The sequence below is a fragment of the Sapajus apella genome, unplaced genomic scaffold (assembly GCF_009761245.1).
Source record: "Sapajus apella isolate SASKATOON/1434 unplaced genomic scaffold, GSC_monkey_1.0 scaffold36, whole genome shotgun sequence".
NCBI lineage: Eukaryota > Metazoa > Chordata > Mammalia > Primates > Cebidae > Sapajus > Sapajus apella.
The window spans coordinates 20,267,268-20,281,805 of NW_022436976.1; the positions used below are offsets into that span (position 1 = coordinate 20,267,268).

The 14,538-nt window shown below is 33.2% G+C and overlaps 1 protein-coding gene across 4 annotated transcripts in view; it reads right to left on the reverse strand.

Moving 5' to 3' along the window:
• Nucleotides 1-8,974: 8,974 nt before the first annotated feature.
• LEPR (leptin receptor) overlaps nt 8,975-14,538 on the reverse strand; it is a 92,389-nt gene continuing 86,825 nt past the window's right edge. For 3 of the 4 annotated variants that reach the window (XM_032296719.1, XM_032296721.1, XM_032296720.1), the window contains one exon: nt 8,975-9,928. In XM_032296719.1, coding sequence (XP_032152610.1) covers nt 9,104-9,928 — 825 coding nt within the window. In that variant the 3' untranslated portion in view covers nt 8,975-9,103. Of the gene's footprint in view, nt 9,929-10,677; nt 12,962-14,538 lie in introns of those variants that run through there. The other variant, XM_032296722.1, reaches the window with a different exon arrangement.

Below are 14,538 nucleotides of genomic sequence, written 5' to 3' on the forward strand. Positions count from 1 at the left end.
ACTTCTGCATTGATTTTGCTGGGAGCTGCAGACCGGAGCTGTTCTATTCGGCTACCTTTCCAGCCCTCACCTCAATTCAATTTCTTTTTCTCTCTCTCTGTTGAGATATTTCAAGCTATCAATAGAAAATCCAATTAAACTGGTTTAAACCACAGGAAAAAAAGGATCTCCTGGTTTAGGAGTGGGAAGTTACAGGACTACTGAAGTTCATTACTGCCTTCTTGGACCAAACCTTTTTCCCTTTTCTTCTCTGCCTTCCTTAGCAAATTGGCTTGGTTTTCCAGTCTCTGTGGTTCTGATACTGTCATCTGTTGTTCCTGCTGACTTTCAGTCAAGGGGCCATGTCCTTGTGTAAGTAATGTTGTTAATGACCTTATATTCCTTGGAACTTTGAAGTCTCCAGCATCTTGGTTGAATGTGGATTTCCCCAGGAGCTATTTGCATTTGCTTCTACGATGTAGCTTAGACATGCAAGCAATACAGGACTCTTAAAATTAAATATTTTTCTTATTGTTTTTCTAGACCACACAAGTAGTATGAATTCTGGCCCAAAATTCATGCATATGAAAATCTGAGGGTAGAAATTTGAGTGTTCACAAATCTGAGGGTAGGAATTCTCAGGACAGCTCTTCTTTTCCTTTCATTTTTTCAACTCAATCCAGAGAAATGACAGAACTAAGCATAAGTCCTATATATTTGTCCATTCTTGTACTGCTAAAAAGACTGGGTAATTTATAAAGAAAAGAGATTTAATTGGTTCATGGTTCCACAGGCTATACAGGAAGCATAACAGCTTCTGGGGAGGCGTTTGTGGTAATTTGTCACAGCAGCCTGAACTGACTAAGACGAGCATTTACCAGACTTCTATTCTTTCATATCAAAGAAAGAATCATTCTGGGAAGAATTTAGTATTACAGATATTATATTAATTATTTTGTCTTGATCATTATTTAAAAAGATAGAAGAAATATTTTCATGACAAATTTGTTTTATAATTGACATATAAAATTGGGCTACTAAATATTGTAGTGATGATATTTTCAACCCTTTTAACTCCAATTAAAATACCAACAGAATTATTTTATTATAAAAACTTAATTCAGCTAAAATTACTCTAGAAAGAATATCAATTCAGTATAATAAGAAAGATGGAGGATCTGGCTCTCCAGATATTAAAATTATTGAGTAGCTGTGGTAATTACAAATTTAGTACTAGAGAAAAAAATAGATTAAATAGTCAATGAAAAAAGAATAAAAAGTCCAGAAATAAACACAAACATACTTGTGAATTAGTAAATGATAAATGTGACATTTCATGTGAGTGGAATAAAAGATTGTTTTCCCAGAATCAAATTCTCCTGGAGAGAGTGTAAATTAGTTCAACAGTTGTGGAAGACAGTGTGGCAATGCCTCAAAGACCTAGAACAAGAAATATGATTAGACCCAGCAATTCCATTACTGGGTATATAACCAGAGGAATATAAATCATTCTGTTCTATAGACAGATGCACATGTATGTTCATTGCAACAAAAGCAAAGACATGGAATCAACCTAAATGACCACCAGTGATACATAGTATAAAGAAAATGTGGTGCATATAACCATGGAATACTATGCAGCCATAAAAAAGAATGAGGTCCTGTCCTTTACAGGGACATGGATGGAGCTGGAGGCCATTATTCTTAGCAGACTAACACACGAACAGAAAATCAAACACCACATGTTCTCACTTATACATAGTAATTAAATGATGAGAACACATGGGACACATAGAGAGGAACAGCACACACTGGGGCCTGCTGGAGGGCAGAGGGTGGGAGGAGAGAGAGGATCAGAAAAAATAACTAATGGATACTAAGTGTATTAGTCCATTCTCACACTGCTGTGAAGAAATACCTAAGACTGGGAAATTGATAAAAGAAAGAGGTTTAATTGACTCACAGTTCCTTATAGGTGGGGAGACCTCAGGAAACTTACAATCATGGTGGAAGGTGAACAGGAAGCAAGCTCTACTTTCTCTCATGGTGGCAGGAGAGAAAAGAGTGAGGGATGAAGGGAAAAAAATCTCCTTATAAAACTATCAGATCTCAGAGAACTCACTCACTATCACAGGAACAGCATGGGGTAAACCGCCGCCCATGATCCAATCACTTCCTACCAGGTCTCTCCCTAAACATGTGAGGATTATGGAGATTACAGTTCAAGATGAGATTTGGGTGGGGACACAAAGCCTAACCATATCACTAGGCCTAACTATCACCTGGCTGGTGAAATAATCTCTACAACAAACCCCCATGACACACATTTACTTATGTAACAAACCTGCACATGCTGCACACGCACCCCTGAACTTGAAATAAAAGTTAAAAAAAAGAAAAAATAATCAAAATGAAGTACAGAGACAAAAAGGAGTGTGAAAAAGAGACAGATGGACCTAGACCAAAATACCTACCATGTGTGAAACTGATAGTTCCAGAAGAAGAGAATAAATAAAATGATACAAAATTGATGAAGAAATAATGAAATCTAATGAAAATTCTGAATGCACAATTAGAAGAATCTCAATTAATATGAATTATGATAAGTAAAAAGAAAACCACCCCTAGGCATATAAGAGTCAAACTTCAGAAAAGCAAAGATAAACAGGAAAATCTTAAATGCCAACAAAAATACACAATAAAAGACATATTACCTTAAGGGAAACAATTAAAACCATGGTTAACTTTTCAACAGTAATAATGGAAGCTAGTGGGCAATAAAATGGCAACTTACAATGAAGAAAAATAACTGTCAACTTCAAACTCTATATCAGCAAATTTATCTGTAAGAAAATGAAGGTGAAATCATGTTCCCCAAGTCTGACAGAATTTATCACTGTTGATTTAAAGTACAAGAAATACTGAAAGAAGTTCTTTAGGATGGAGAAATATTATCCATGCAGAAAAAACCAAGATGCGAGAAGAAACAAACAGCACTAGAAAGGTCAAATTTGAAAAGCTATTGATTATATAAAGCTACAATTAAATAATGCTTCATAGGTTTATAAAATATAAAGAAATAAGATATATGACAAAGTAGCCAAAAATGGCAAGCGAGGAATTGTTACTCAAAATTATTACATACTAGAGAAATACAAATTAAAAGCACAAGTAAGCATTATGCAACCATCAGAATGGCTAAAATTTTAAAGATTGACAATATCAATGTTGATCATGATGTGATACATGGAGCAACTGGAACTGTCCAACATTGCTGATGGCAGTGTAAATTCATTTAATCATTACTTGGACATATCTGTTAAACAAAATCCTAACCTATGACACAGCAACATTACTCCTAGATATATACTCAGGAGAAAAAAATGTAAAAATTCATGAAGCTATATACTGAAGGTTTGCACACTTTACAGTACATATCTCAAGAAGAACTTAAGAATACAAATTTGAAAAAGAATAAGAAATCAAAAATTCTAATAGAAAAATAGGCAACAGAAAAGAGGCAAAGAATATAAAAAGTGGAAGAAAACAGATGCTTATAAACATACGAAAACATGCTCCATTTCATTCATCAAATTAAAATTAAAATACCATAGAGATACTGAAGCCAATTTGAATTGGTTTCTCACATTTGCAACCAAGATTCCTGAGAAGTAGTTTTACAAAAGCATGAGAAGATATAATTATGTATGAGAATGATCACTTAAGTATTGCTCATAATAATAAAAGATTGGAGAGTTTCTAAATATTCACCAATTGTGAACTGTTAAATTGTATTTTGACAAAATGGAATATTATGTGACTATTAAAATTAATGTAGTAGATGTATTTGAGTTTATATAGAAGTATCTCTAAGATACAAAAAAAGGGTAATTTCATAATAGTAAGCAGAATATTATCCTACATGTTTTTAAATATATACGTGTTTTTAAAATGATATAATAATAACAGGTTTTTGGCGGAATAGGAACTGAGAATTGGGAGTAGAAAGAGAACATCACTTTTTATTTTATATTTCTGAGTACTATTTGAAAGTTTTTCTGTGTGCTTTTGTTTTAATTACACTTTAAAAAGCAAAAAGAGGCATATATGTCTGAATAGTAGTCCAAGTAGTGGCAAAACTCAAATTGCTAGAAAGCCTAAGTGATAAAACATATGTTCATAAATCACTATAAATCCAGATTTCTTAAAGAACTGAAGACACAAACTAAAGAGCTCTTAAAGATTGAAATGAGTATCCTTCTTCATTGTTAAAAATGAGTAATCTTTCCTCACTAGTAGCTATAATACCAGCAAGAATCTGGTATGGGATGATCTATTGAGAAGTCACTAGACAGAGTAACAGTAAAGGGATGTCCTGGGATCCAAAATATTTTCAAACCCCTTACAAATGCAAAGCATATGTCTTTCAGTATTTTGAAGACACAATGACAGGCTAACAATGGATGAACACTTTGCATTAACTGTTTGTATAAGCTACAAGAATTTCTTCTTTATATTGTCAAATGTTAGCTAAAATAATATCATTATGTTATTTATCATACAACAGGTATAATCCTAAAGTAACTTAAACTCATAATAATTCTTTTTGGACTTTTATTTCTCAAAATTAACACTGCTTATAATCATAATGAGAAAAAGATGAATACAGTTATAATGTACACTGCTTTCTCTGTGACTTTTGGAACATAAAGGAGAATTAAGATAATTAAATTTTATAGAATAATTAGTGATGCGTATCTGGGCACTTATGTTTATAACATTTATTAAACCAATTGTGACTAAAGAGAAAGTGTTAACCACATGCCAAACACTTAATGACAGGTTTTAAAAGTACAGTATCTACAATAGAGATATCTCACTACAAAATTAAATATCTTCCAAATTCATTCTCAGTTCCAGGTTTTTTTAGTAAACATGTCAGAGAGCATCATAAAATTGTATTTAATGCCATACATCTTAAGCATAATTTTGAAAAATAGACATTTTCAGCAGCTTTCCAAAATAAATATTTATAAACTTTATAGAAAAATAATTCATTCACTATAAAACCTCATGAAGGGCCAGGTGCAGCAGCTCATGCCTGTAATCCCAGAACTTTGGGAGGCCAATGTAGATGGATCACTTGAGGTCAGAAGCTCAAGATTAGCCTGGCCAATATGGCAAAACCCTGTCTCTACTAAAAATACCAAAAAAATTAGCGAGCCAAGGTGACACGCCTGTAATCCCAGCTGATGGGGAGGCTGAGGCAGGAGAATTGCTTGAACCCAGGAGGCAGATGTTGCAGTGAGCCAAGATCACGCCACTGTACTCCAGCCTGGGCAACAGAGCAAGACTCCATCTAAAACAAACAAATGAACCATGGAAATCATCTCCTAATGCTTATACAAATACATGTAACAATATCCTAGTTCTAATACAGATTGATCATGTTTTAAGTTATTCTCCTAACATTGTGATTAGGTGCAGGTGTGCTTTACTGTTTAATTGTTCAAGAAAGAGCAAAATTACTGACTTATCTGGCTTCCTTTTATAAGTACTTCTTCACATTTCTTAGTAACTATGCTTAAATTTTTTCTTGAATGTTGCTTATTTTAGTCATAGTAGAGTGGACAATTATAATTGTGTGACAAAATTTAAGAATGAGCTTTCTCAATAATGAATAGTTTAGAAAGGTTTGTTAAAGTAACTATCAAGATGATCTTTGAAAGATGAAAAGTGGAAGAAATTTCTTTGAAGTTCACAGAAAATAATTTAGAAAGAGATCTTTTTTCATCCACATCTAAGTGAGATGGAATTTTGTGTTTGCAGTATGTCTTAATCCATCTGCATACTGTCCAGCTCCACCTGCAAGCCCTGTGTGCATAATTCTCAACTCTTACTGCCTAAAGTTTATATCAGCTTTGGAGGAGTTAATATAAATATTCCTAAAGTAATGTAACCATATATATGGTATTAGGGAAGCGAGAATAACTTTTATTGGAAAAAAAAAATGAGAAGTAGAATGTCATGTGTAAGGTTACACAACCTTATTCTAAATCCAGAATCTTGCACTGATAACTGGAATTTCATCCGAGTCCTTTTACCACTTGATGACTAGGTTTAAAAGGAAAAAAAAAAAAAAAAAAAAAAAAAACTGTTTCTATTCTTCTTGTCAGCTTGTAGCTCATCTCTAAATGGCACACAGGGCTCCAACAGAAGGTCCCTACTCGTAGTGTTTTCATTGTTTTTTCACTGTTCTTGGGAGTTTTAAGTTAGAAAACCTATAATCCTGCAAACCTTGACATATGATTTCTCTTCAATCTATTTAAACTTAAAACCATATCACAAATTACTAATTTCTGAGTTGCTTTCCATGAAGGTCAAATTTAGAAAGACTGATTAGTAGCTTGCGTTTCATTTAAAGCCTTTAAATGAAATATTAAAAATTCAAGATTTATAACTTTAAAAGACCAAAACCTATATTTCAGCTCCTCCTTCCTTTAAATTTTTTACAGAAGCTGTGGGAAGAAATGGGAAGTTTCTGACCATTCTGAAGCATAAAACATTGTAAATTTTCTCTCAGTTGTATGAAAATCCAGTATTTCATGGCAGGTAGCTTTCATAAGATCTCAATAAAACATAATGATACATAGTGAAATAAACTTTCAAAAGTGGAAATTGGAATTCAAGCCCATTGACAATAAATATGATCTAAATCTAAACATACCAGCAGGCCAAACTATACTCGTTCTGCACTTTCCATGAAAAAGTGCCTTGGAATTTCAATATTTCTGAAGTGTATTTTTTGTTTGTTCATTTATCTGGGGAAATGAAGCTGCACCACGATGCTACCAATGATCTCACGTTAATGTGCTGTCACTAAATCTGTTTAACACAGACCTACAGCAGCACTACAGTGGTCCTGAAACTGTTGAATTCGTTCCAACTTACACATAACAAGATATATACATCCTTGGGCTGATGGGAACATCTATCAGTTTATCTTTCCTATTGTTCTGGGTCCCAGATCACAGGGGAATACCGTGTCTCAGGGGACATTCTCAAAGGTTAATCTTCAATTACAGAATGGGGCAAAATTTAATTTTCTATCTCTTCTATACTGTACCTTCAATTAAATACCTATAATCTATAAGCATGTATTTAAAATACTTCAATTTTACCAAAATTTCTATACATGTAATAATTTTTCTGTTTCTGAGTCTCTAGAGCCATATAAAATTATCCATGGAAAAAAAACCTTCTCCATTTATCTTTGCATAGAACTAAAGCTTTCATACTGCATCAAGTAATGAGTTGCTATTGGCCCTCTACCTATTTCTTGTAAGAGGGTCATCAGTTGAGTATGTGAGATCCTGAGACATCTTAAAAATACTTATGACATGGAATAGCTTTGTTGATTTCCAAGTAGAAATTGATTCTAAAGTGTGAAAAATAACTATCAAGTGGGGTCCAGAATCTTTGTAATTGTTTAGAACTGCTCACTTCATACCCACAACTGGAATAGAGATGGAATGTAGGGATTTATTTAGGGTAAAAATAAAATCAGGAGACTCTTGTCTCAGTCTAAAAATAAGATTCTGATAATGTTTAAAAACCCACAGGCATATTTTTGAGTACTAAAGTATTTTGACGATACTGGTACTTGAATGTCTTACTTCTTGCCATTGCACATCTATATGTGCAGGTGTCTCAATTTAGTTTGTTGCCCAACATGCTGTCATTTTTTACCATACCAAAAGTTGAATAAATAATAAACTTCTGTATTGATCTTAAGTTTTTAAAGGCAAACATAAGATCTGTGCAATTCTCAATTTCTCATCCAACATTATATTTCTACTGAGTAAATTTTATAATCTTTATTTTTTCTGCCACACTCAGCTGATTTTTCTATTTTTGTAGAGATGAAGTCTCACTATGTTGTCCAGGCTAGTTTCAGACTTCTGAGCTTAAGCGATCCACCCAACTTGGCCTCCCAAAGTGCTGGGATTACAGGCGTGTGCCCGTGTCCGGCCTCTACTTAAAAAATTTTGATTACAAGTCAGTTATTTTAAATGGATGGCAATGTAGGGTATAGGTTAAAAGCACAATCATTAGCATTAAAAAATCTGGATTTAAATCTGAATTCTGATTCCATCACCCACTGACTTGTAACCTTGGGCAAAATATTTACTCTTCTCATCTTTAAGGAGTACAATAGTAATAGATGTCTCATACAATTATTGCAATATTAACTGAGTTAAATTATGTAAAATACTACACAGTGGTTGGTTTATGTAGAGAAAATGCTCAATGAGGGGAAAAAATAACATATGCCAAAGTGGAGATGGGGAAAGACTTATTCCAGAGAGATATATAGTGATATTTGGCAATCCAACTTCATTAGAAAGTGACCACTTCAACATCTTTCAGAGAGAAGAATTAAAACTGACATTATGTTTTCAAAAGTGCTGTGTTGTTCTCAAAATACTGATTGTGAGCATCACCATTGTTGCAAGTTGTTTCATTATATGGTACATATCTTAGATTTTGTACATAACAATTGGCTTACTTATTAATCTTCACAGTATAACCCCTTAGGCCAGGGCTGAATTCTCTGTTTATCTTAAACATTTAGGGAAGTACCTACTTCAAATCTCACAGTCTGATAGCACAAAATATAAATACATCACATACTCTCAAAACACACAAGGACACTGTTAAGTATAAATTTGTGTGTGTGTGTGTGTGTGTGTGTGTGTGTGTGTATTGATACAAAATAAAAACAACTTGAGGTAAAACAAATACGCCCCTGAAAAAAATTACATCTCACAAAAGATGGTGTTTGTTGGGCTTATTTCTAGCTGGAAACTAGGGACTTTCCCACTACAGCTTGGGAATAAAATAGAAGAGCGTGTCTACATTCTACAATAGAAGGCTTATGAAGGCCTTCTCAAATTTTTTGTCTATATTGCTAAGAGAAGAGAAACAGACAACATTCATTTGGAACGATCATTTTCATATTTGTCTCTGGTTTCTTTTCTCTCTCCCACCCAATACTGTAAAGTAATCTATTACACTTTATATGATCCATTATAACACAAATCTGAAGGTTTCTTCAGTGAAATTACACAGTTAGGTCACACATCTTGTTTTCCATGATCTTATGAGTCTGAGTAGAACAAGTTTGGAATTGAGGCATGTAAGATACAAAAGTCTTCTTACTAGAAATTCCTAAGTTGAAATTATTTTCTACAAAGTGTGAGCAACTGTCCTGGAGAGCTCTGATATCCGTGAATAAATAGGGGGCTGGGAAAGGGCACAATACCCTTGACTTGTCAGTCAAAAGCATATCACTCTCTCTCTTTTTGATTGAGGTGACCCCTAAATAATAGATAGACTTTTCATCGTTATTTTCTTCAGGGAAATTTCCCTCCAGTTTCAAAAGTTCATCCAATCCTTCTGAGAATGTGAGGTGTGGTGAAATTATGTTGGGATGCTGATCTGATAATATAAAAAATGCCTGTGCCTCTATTTCCCATGAGCTATTAGAGAAAGAATCCTTCAGTGAATCATTTTTGCTAGAGAAGCACTTGCTGACTGAACTATTTATAAGCCCTTGTTCTTCATCAGTTTCACCTAGTTTAGAGTTGCTGACCAGCGTGGCATATTTAGCAAAGGGTTGTCTTCGGCTTTCGTCCTCACAGGTTACCTCGTTACCCTCAGCCTCAGAGAAGTTAGCACTGTTGAACTGGTCACTAATACAACCAGAACCCTTTTCAAGATCTGTTGTTGGAAGGAGAGAGACCAGAGTTGTTGGCACCATCTCATCTTTATTTTTCCATGATGTGTCAACACTGATATCTTCTGAAATTGCTTCAGGCTCCAAAAGAAGAGGACGAAATGTCACTGATTCTGTATGCTTGATAAAAAGATGCTCAAATGTTTCTGGCTAAAAGAAAAGACACATTTTAAGGCTCAATTATGTTAAAATTTTGTCATGCTGGCAGAAATGGAAGTGTGTAAGGTTAATAAAGGATATAAGTCAACCACAAATTAATTAGTTTTTTTTACCAAAATACATATATCAAAAAGCATACAGAAGAGGCCATTTAAGGTAGTGTTTGAAAGTGGGACAAGGCAGACTTAGACTTGAATTCTTCTAAGTCTATAACCATGAGCAAGTACATTAACCTCCCTGCCTTTTGATTTCAACATCTCTAAAAATGTGCTTCATGGTGTTGTGGCTAGAAATAAATTAGTGTCTGCAAATGCTTAGTTCTCAGGAAAGATTGGTTACTGTCATTGGAAAATGCTATCTTCTGAAGATATTTTCTTCCTAATATTTTGTAGCAAATTACATTCCCATAAACTAAAAATTTTAGCCCAAAAGAGAAAAAGTGGATTAAAATAAAATAAAATGAGCAAAATAACTTGTCTAAAAACAGTTAAAATAACTATGCTGTGAAATAAGATATAGTACAAAGGTAAAGTAATTGTGTTGACTATTTAAAACTTATCTGCTATATACTGAGAATCTGCTTGAGACTATCTGAAAATAAGAGCTAATAGTATCTATGCTGAGAACAATGATGATGAGGGAGATGATCACAGACTTGTAAATTACTATTCCTTATAAATAACTTCATGTAAAAATATTTACTATGGACATGTGAAATGAAGACAAATACACAAGACAAATGTACATCATATTTTTTATAAGAATGATTACATTACAAAGAAAAATCCTGCCAAGCAACTACAAATCAAGAATCTGTGCAAAAAGCTCAATTTATACAATGTAAACACATTGAAAAATAAATGCAAAATAAAAAAGCTGTTGATAAATCACATTGAAAATTTAACACAACTAAATTAAGGGCTATAGAAAATGTGTTCAGCTTATATATCATACATATAATTTAACTTGAATTTTACAATTTTTAAACTAATAGAATTCAGATATATTGCCTGAAATAATGGTATACCCAGCTGTTCTTCATAATGGCAAGTATATTCCACATAAAATACAATTTATTTAGCAGAGTTTTATACTCTTAAGTAAAATAAATCAGTGATTAAAAACACAAAGGAATAAAAATACCAAGCACTCAAATATAATAATAAAATAGACGTATGTAGGTATTAAAATACTGCGTAATGACAAATACTGTATTAATACAACTTTTCCTATTATAGGCAATCATAATATATGAAACTGTTCCTATGCCTTTTTTTTTCTGAAAGAAATCTATAGTTTTATAATTTTCTTCAAATATTTGCTTGCTTATTTTCTTTGTTCTTAAGGTTTCTACTATATACGCACTGTCTTAAATTTTAAATGAACTTACATATTAAGGTTGTCAAATAAAAGAATTAGATGCTATCAATATGAAAACAAGGAATACATACAAATAACCTGTAACCATAGAGTCACCCTCACATATGTCCTTCAAATAACTTGCTTGATATATTTCATGCTCTCTAAAACATCAGAATTAGTAACTAACTGTTGGAATCAAATACCGTAAATGCCTTCAAATGCATTCTGGTAGAATATTTCACTCATAATTGATTAAAAAAATCTCATATTCATATAGTATTGAAATATATTTTATCAATGAGTTATAAAACTTTATTAAAAGTATATCCATTAAAATTTTTCGCTGTTGCACCTTTTTAAAAGATTTTAGAACAATCTAGGCACAGATTAAATATGTGTTCAGTGGGCAGTAATTAAAGAATATCCTTTCATAATTTCACACTTAGATTTTACATTTCAGTGACACCTGTTAGTCGTCAAAAAGGGAAAAAAGACACATTCTTTGTGTTTTTTAGAGTTCTTTTCTACATTCAAATGAAAACTATGAGTAAAATCTAAACAGAAGGGTTCCACATATACACATATATATACCTATATATAATACATTTGAATACTGAGTTCATCAAACACAGGTTTTGGTTTGGTTTGAATGTAAGCAACACAGCATAAATCATGTGCTGAATTCATAAAACTAGCAAGTAGTCTATTTTAAAGTAGAAATGTCCTATCCTCACCATGAACTGTTCATAAAAGCTCCAAAGAGTCTCCCTTTCTTGCATCACTGCCCATTTCCCTGCCTGCCAGAGGTCTTGGATGGTTCAGTGGAAGTAAATTAGATTTAGGCCATAATTAAACAAGAAAGCTGGATAAGAGGTCGATGTTCTCTTCTGATCTGGTCAATCTGACCTGGATATGTAGGCTCATCCTGATATGAACTGTAACTCCTACTGTCCTGTGACCAGCACAAACACAACTTTAGGCTTTCTTTTAACTGAAATGGAAGTTAGCACTTAAGCCATTTTTAAGGCTATTGAAAATTGAAATTCCCAGATTGACCAAAGTTAGATATAAAAAAGCCAAAAGACATTCAGAAGAACACCCAAATGGGCAGATGTTTATGTTGACGTGTCTATAAAGGATTCTAAAATGGAAAAGTTTGGACATAAAAATACAAACTAAATACTTTCACTGATTCTATATTTATAATCACTGTATTTTTAAAGCTACTTGTCAGAAGTTCCAGTTTTAGAGTTCACCTGGTTACAACATTGTCTACTACATATTTGATGACATTTAATAGATATGTAATGACAGCAACAGTCATAATTTTCTTAATGTTTTATGACCAGGATTATGACAAATCAAAAGCCAGAAATCATGAATATTACTTTTAAACTTTAGATGACTTGAAAATTAATCACACATCCAAACTGAACTGGACTCAAATCTATATTTTGAACCCAAATTTACACATCTATTTTAAGTTCTAAATCAACACAATCCACCATATGTTAACTCTCAGAAGTTCAACTGAATTTTTTTAGATTTGCTCCCCTTCTTCAAAATGTAAAAAATCTTCTAATACTCTACAGACTGTTGGGAAGTTGGCACATTGGGTTCATCTGTAGTGATCATGATTAGACTTCAAAGAATGTCCGTTCTCTGTTTAGATAAAATAAAATAAGAAAGCAAAACAAAAAATCACTCACAAATAAAAAAAGATTTCAAAAAACATTGTCAAGCACGGATTCTGGACCATAAATTCTTGTGTTAGGTTACAATAAGGCATCCTTTGGGAAAGGTCAAAATGTTGAACTAAGGTGGCTTCTCCCATTTTCTTAATGAATGCTTTAATATCACACTCTAAGGACAGCTTTAATTACCTTAGGAAGGGAAAACTATAGGGAAATAACAGAACAGGTAAAAGGAGAGAAGAAGAATGAGCTGGAAAAATTGAAAGAGGGAGAACCAATAGCAATATAGGATAGTTTGGAACAAGGAAGAATAAAAGAGGAGAGCAGTGAAATGAAAAATAAAAAAATGAAAGAAGTGCTAAAAATAGTGAGGAATAGAATCACAGAACCATTCATTACCACGGATTTGAAAATCTAGAAATAAGATCTGAGAAATCATCTGGTCCAAGAGTTTCCGTTTTTTCTGACAAAGCAATTAGGCTGCCAAGATTATTTGCTTAAGGTTACAGAGCTAGTTAGAGTAGAGCAAGGACCCTGACTTAGTTATTTTCTTCTAGTCCAACAATCTTTCTATAACACAATGGGAGATGAAAGGTTGTCCCAAACACAAATAGGTGGAACATGTTCTTTGTTTTCCTTTTACCACTTGCTGTGACAAAGCTCAGCTGATTATACTCTTTCCTGGTTCCTCATAACCTGAGGACTATAAGGAACAAAAAAATTAACAAAACGGAAATTATATTTTTAGGGGAGTGAAATATGCAATTCTAGGCCCATTAATGTGCATTTCAGGGCACAGGAGAGATAGCTACTTCTAAACAGAACTTCTAACTCGAAAAGACACCAGCTCTTCCACAGGTTTGGAATGCCGTCTAGCAATTTGAGGAATGCTTCTGATTCAGGTATGTTAGGATGGTGTTCATGGAGGCCATGAGTTGTCGAGCTGCTTATTTGGAGGCCTAGGGCTGCTGGGAAATCTAAAATAGTTTTTAGATCCCAAGGAAAATTATATTTGTTTTTAGCTTTACCCCCAAAGGAAGTTGTTAAACGGAGTATGCTCTTGTGAAAGTTGACATAAATGCAGACAAAGGAGCATGGTTGGATCAAAAACAAAAAATAGAGAAGGAGAAAAATACTGTAAAATAAAGAATAAAAACGAGTGGAACAAATGGAAAATGAATTAAAGAGGCTTAAAATATCTTTAAGGATTTGGATTTAGAAGAAATTTAACAAATTAGGCAGAAATGCTAAGGTAAAAGGGCGCAAAACAAAGTAAGAAAAGTAATAATATTTTATACTCTAAAACTTGAATTAGAAGAAAAACAAGGCTATTGAGTTATCATTACACATTTTCTTGCAACGAAAATTCAATCTATGTTTAAGATTCTGATTTTTAAGATATAAACAAATGGTATTCTGATTCAAAATGGCAGACTGAACACGTTTCTCTCTTGTCTCTATATTAGAGAGTCTGTTGGAATGGAAGTATGTTAATAAGTCAAATACAGACCTACCACAAAGAAGATGATCTGAGAGGGCTAATGA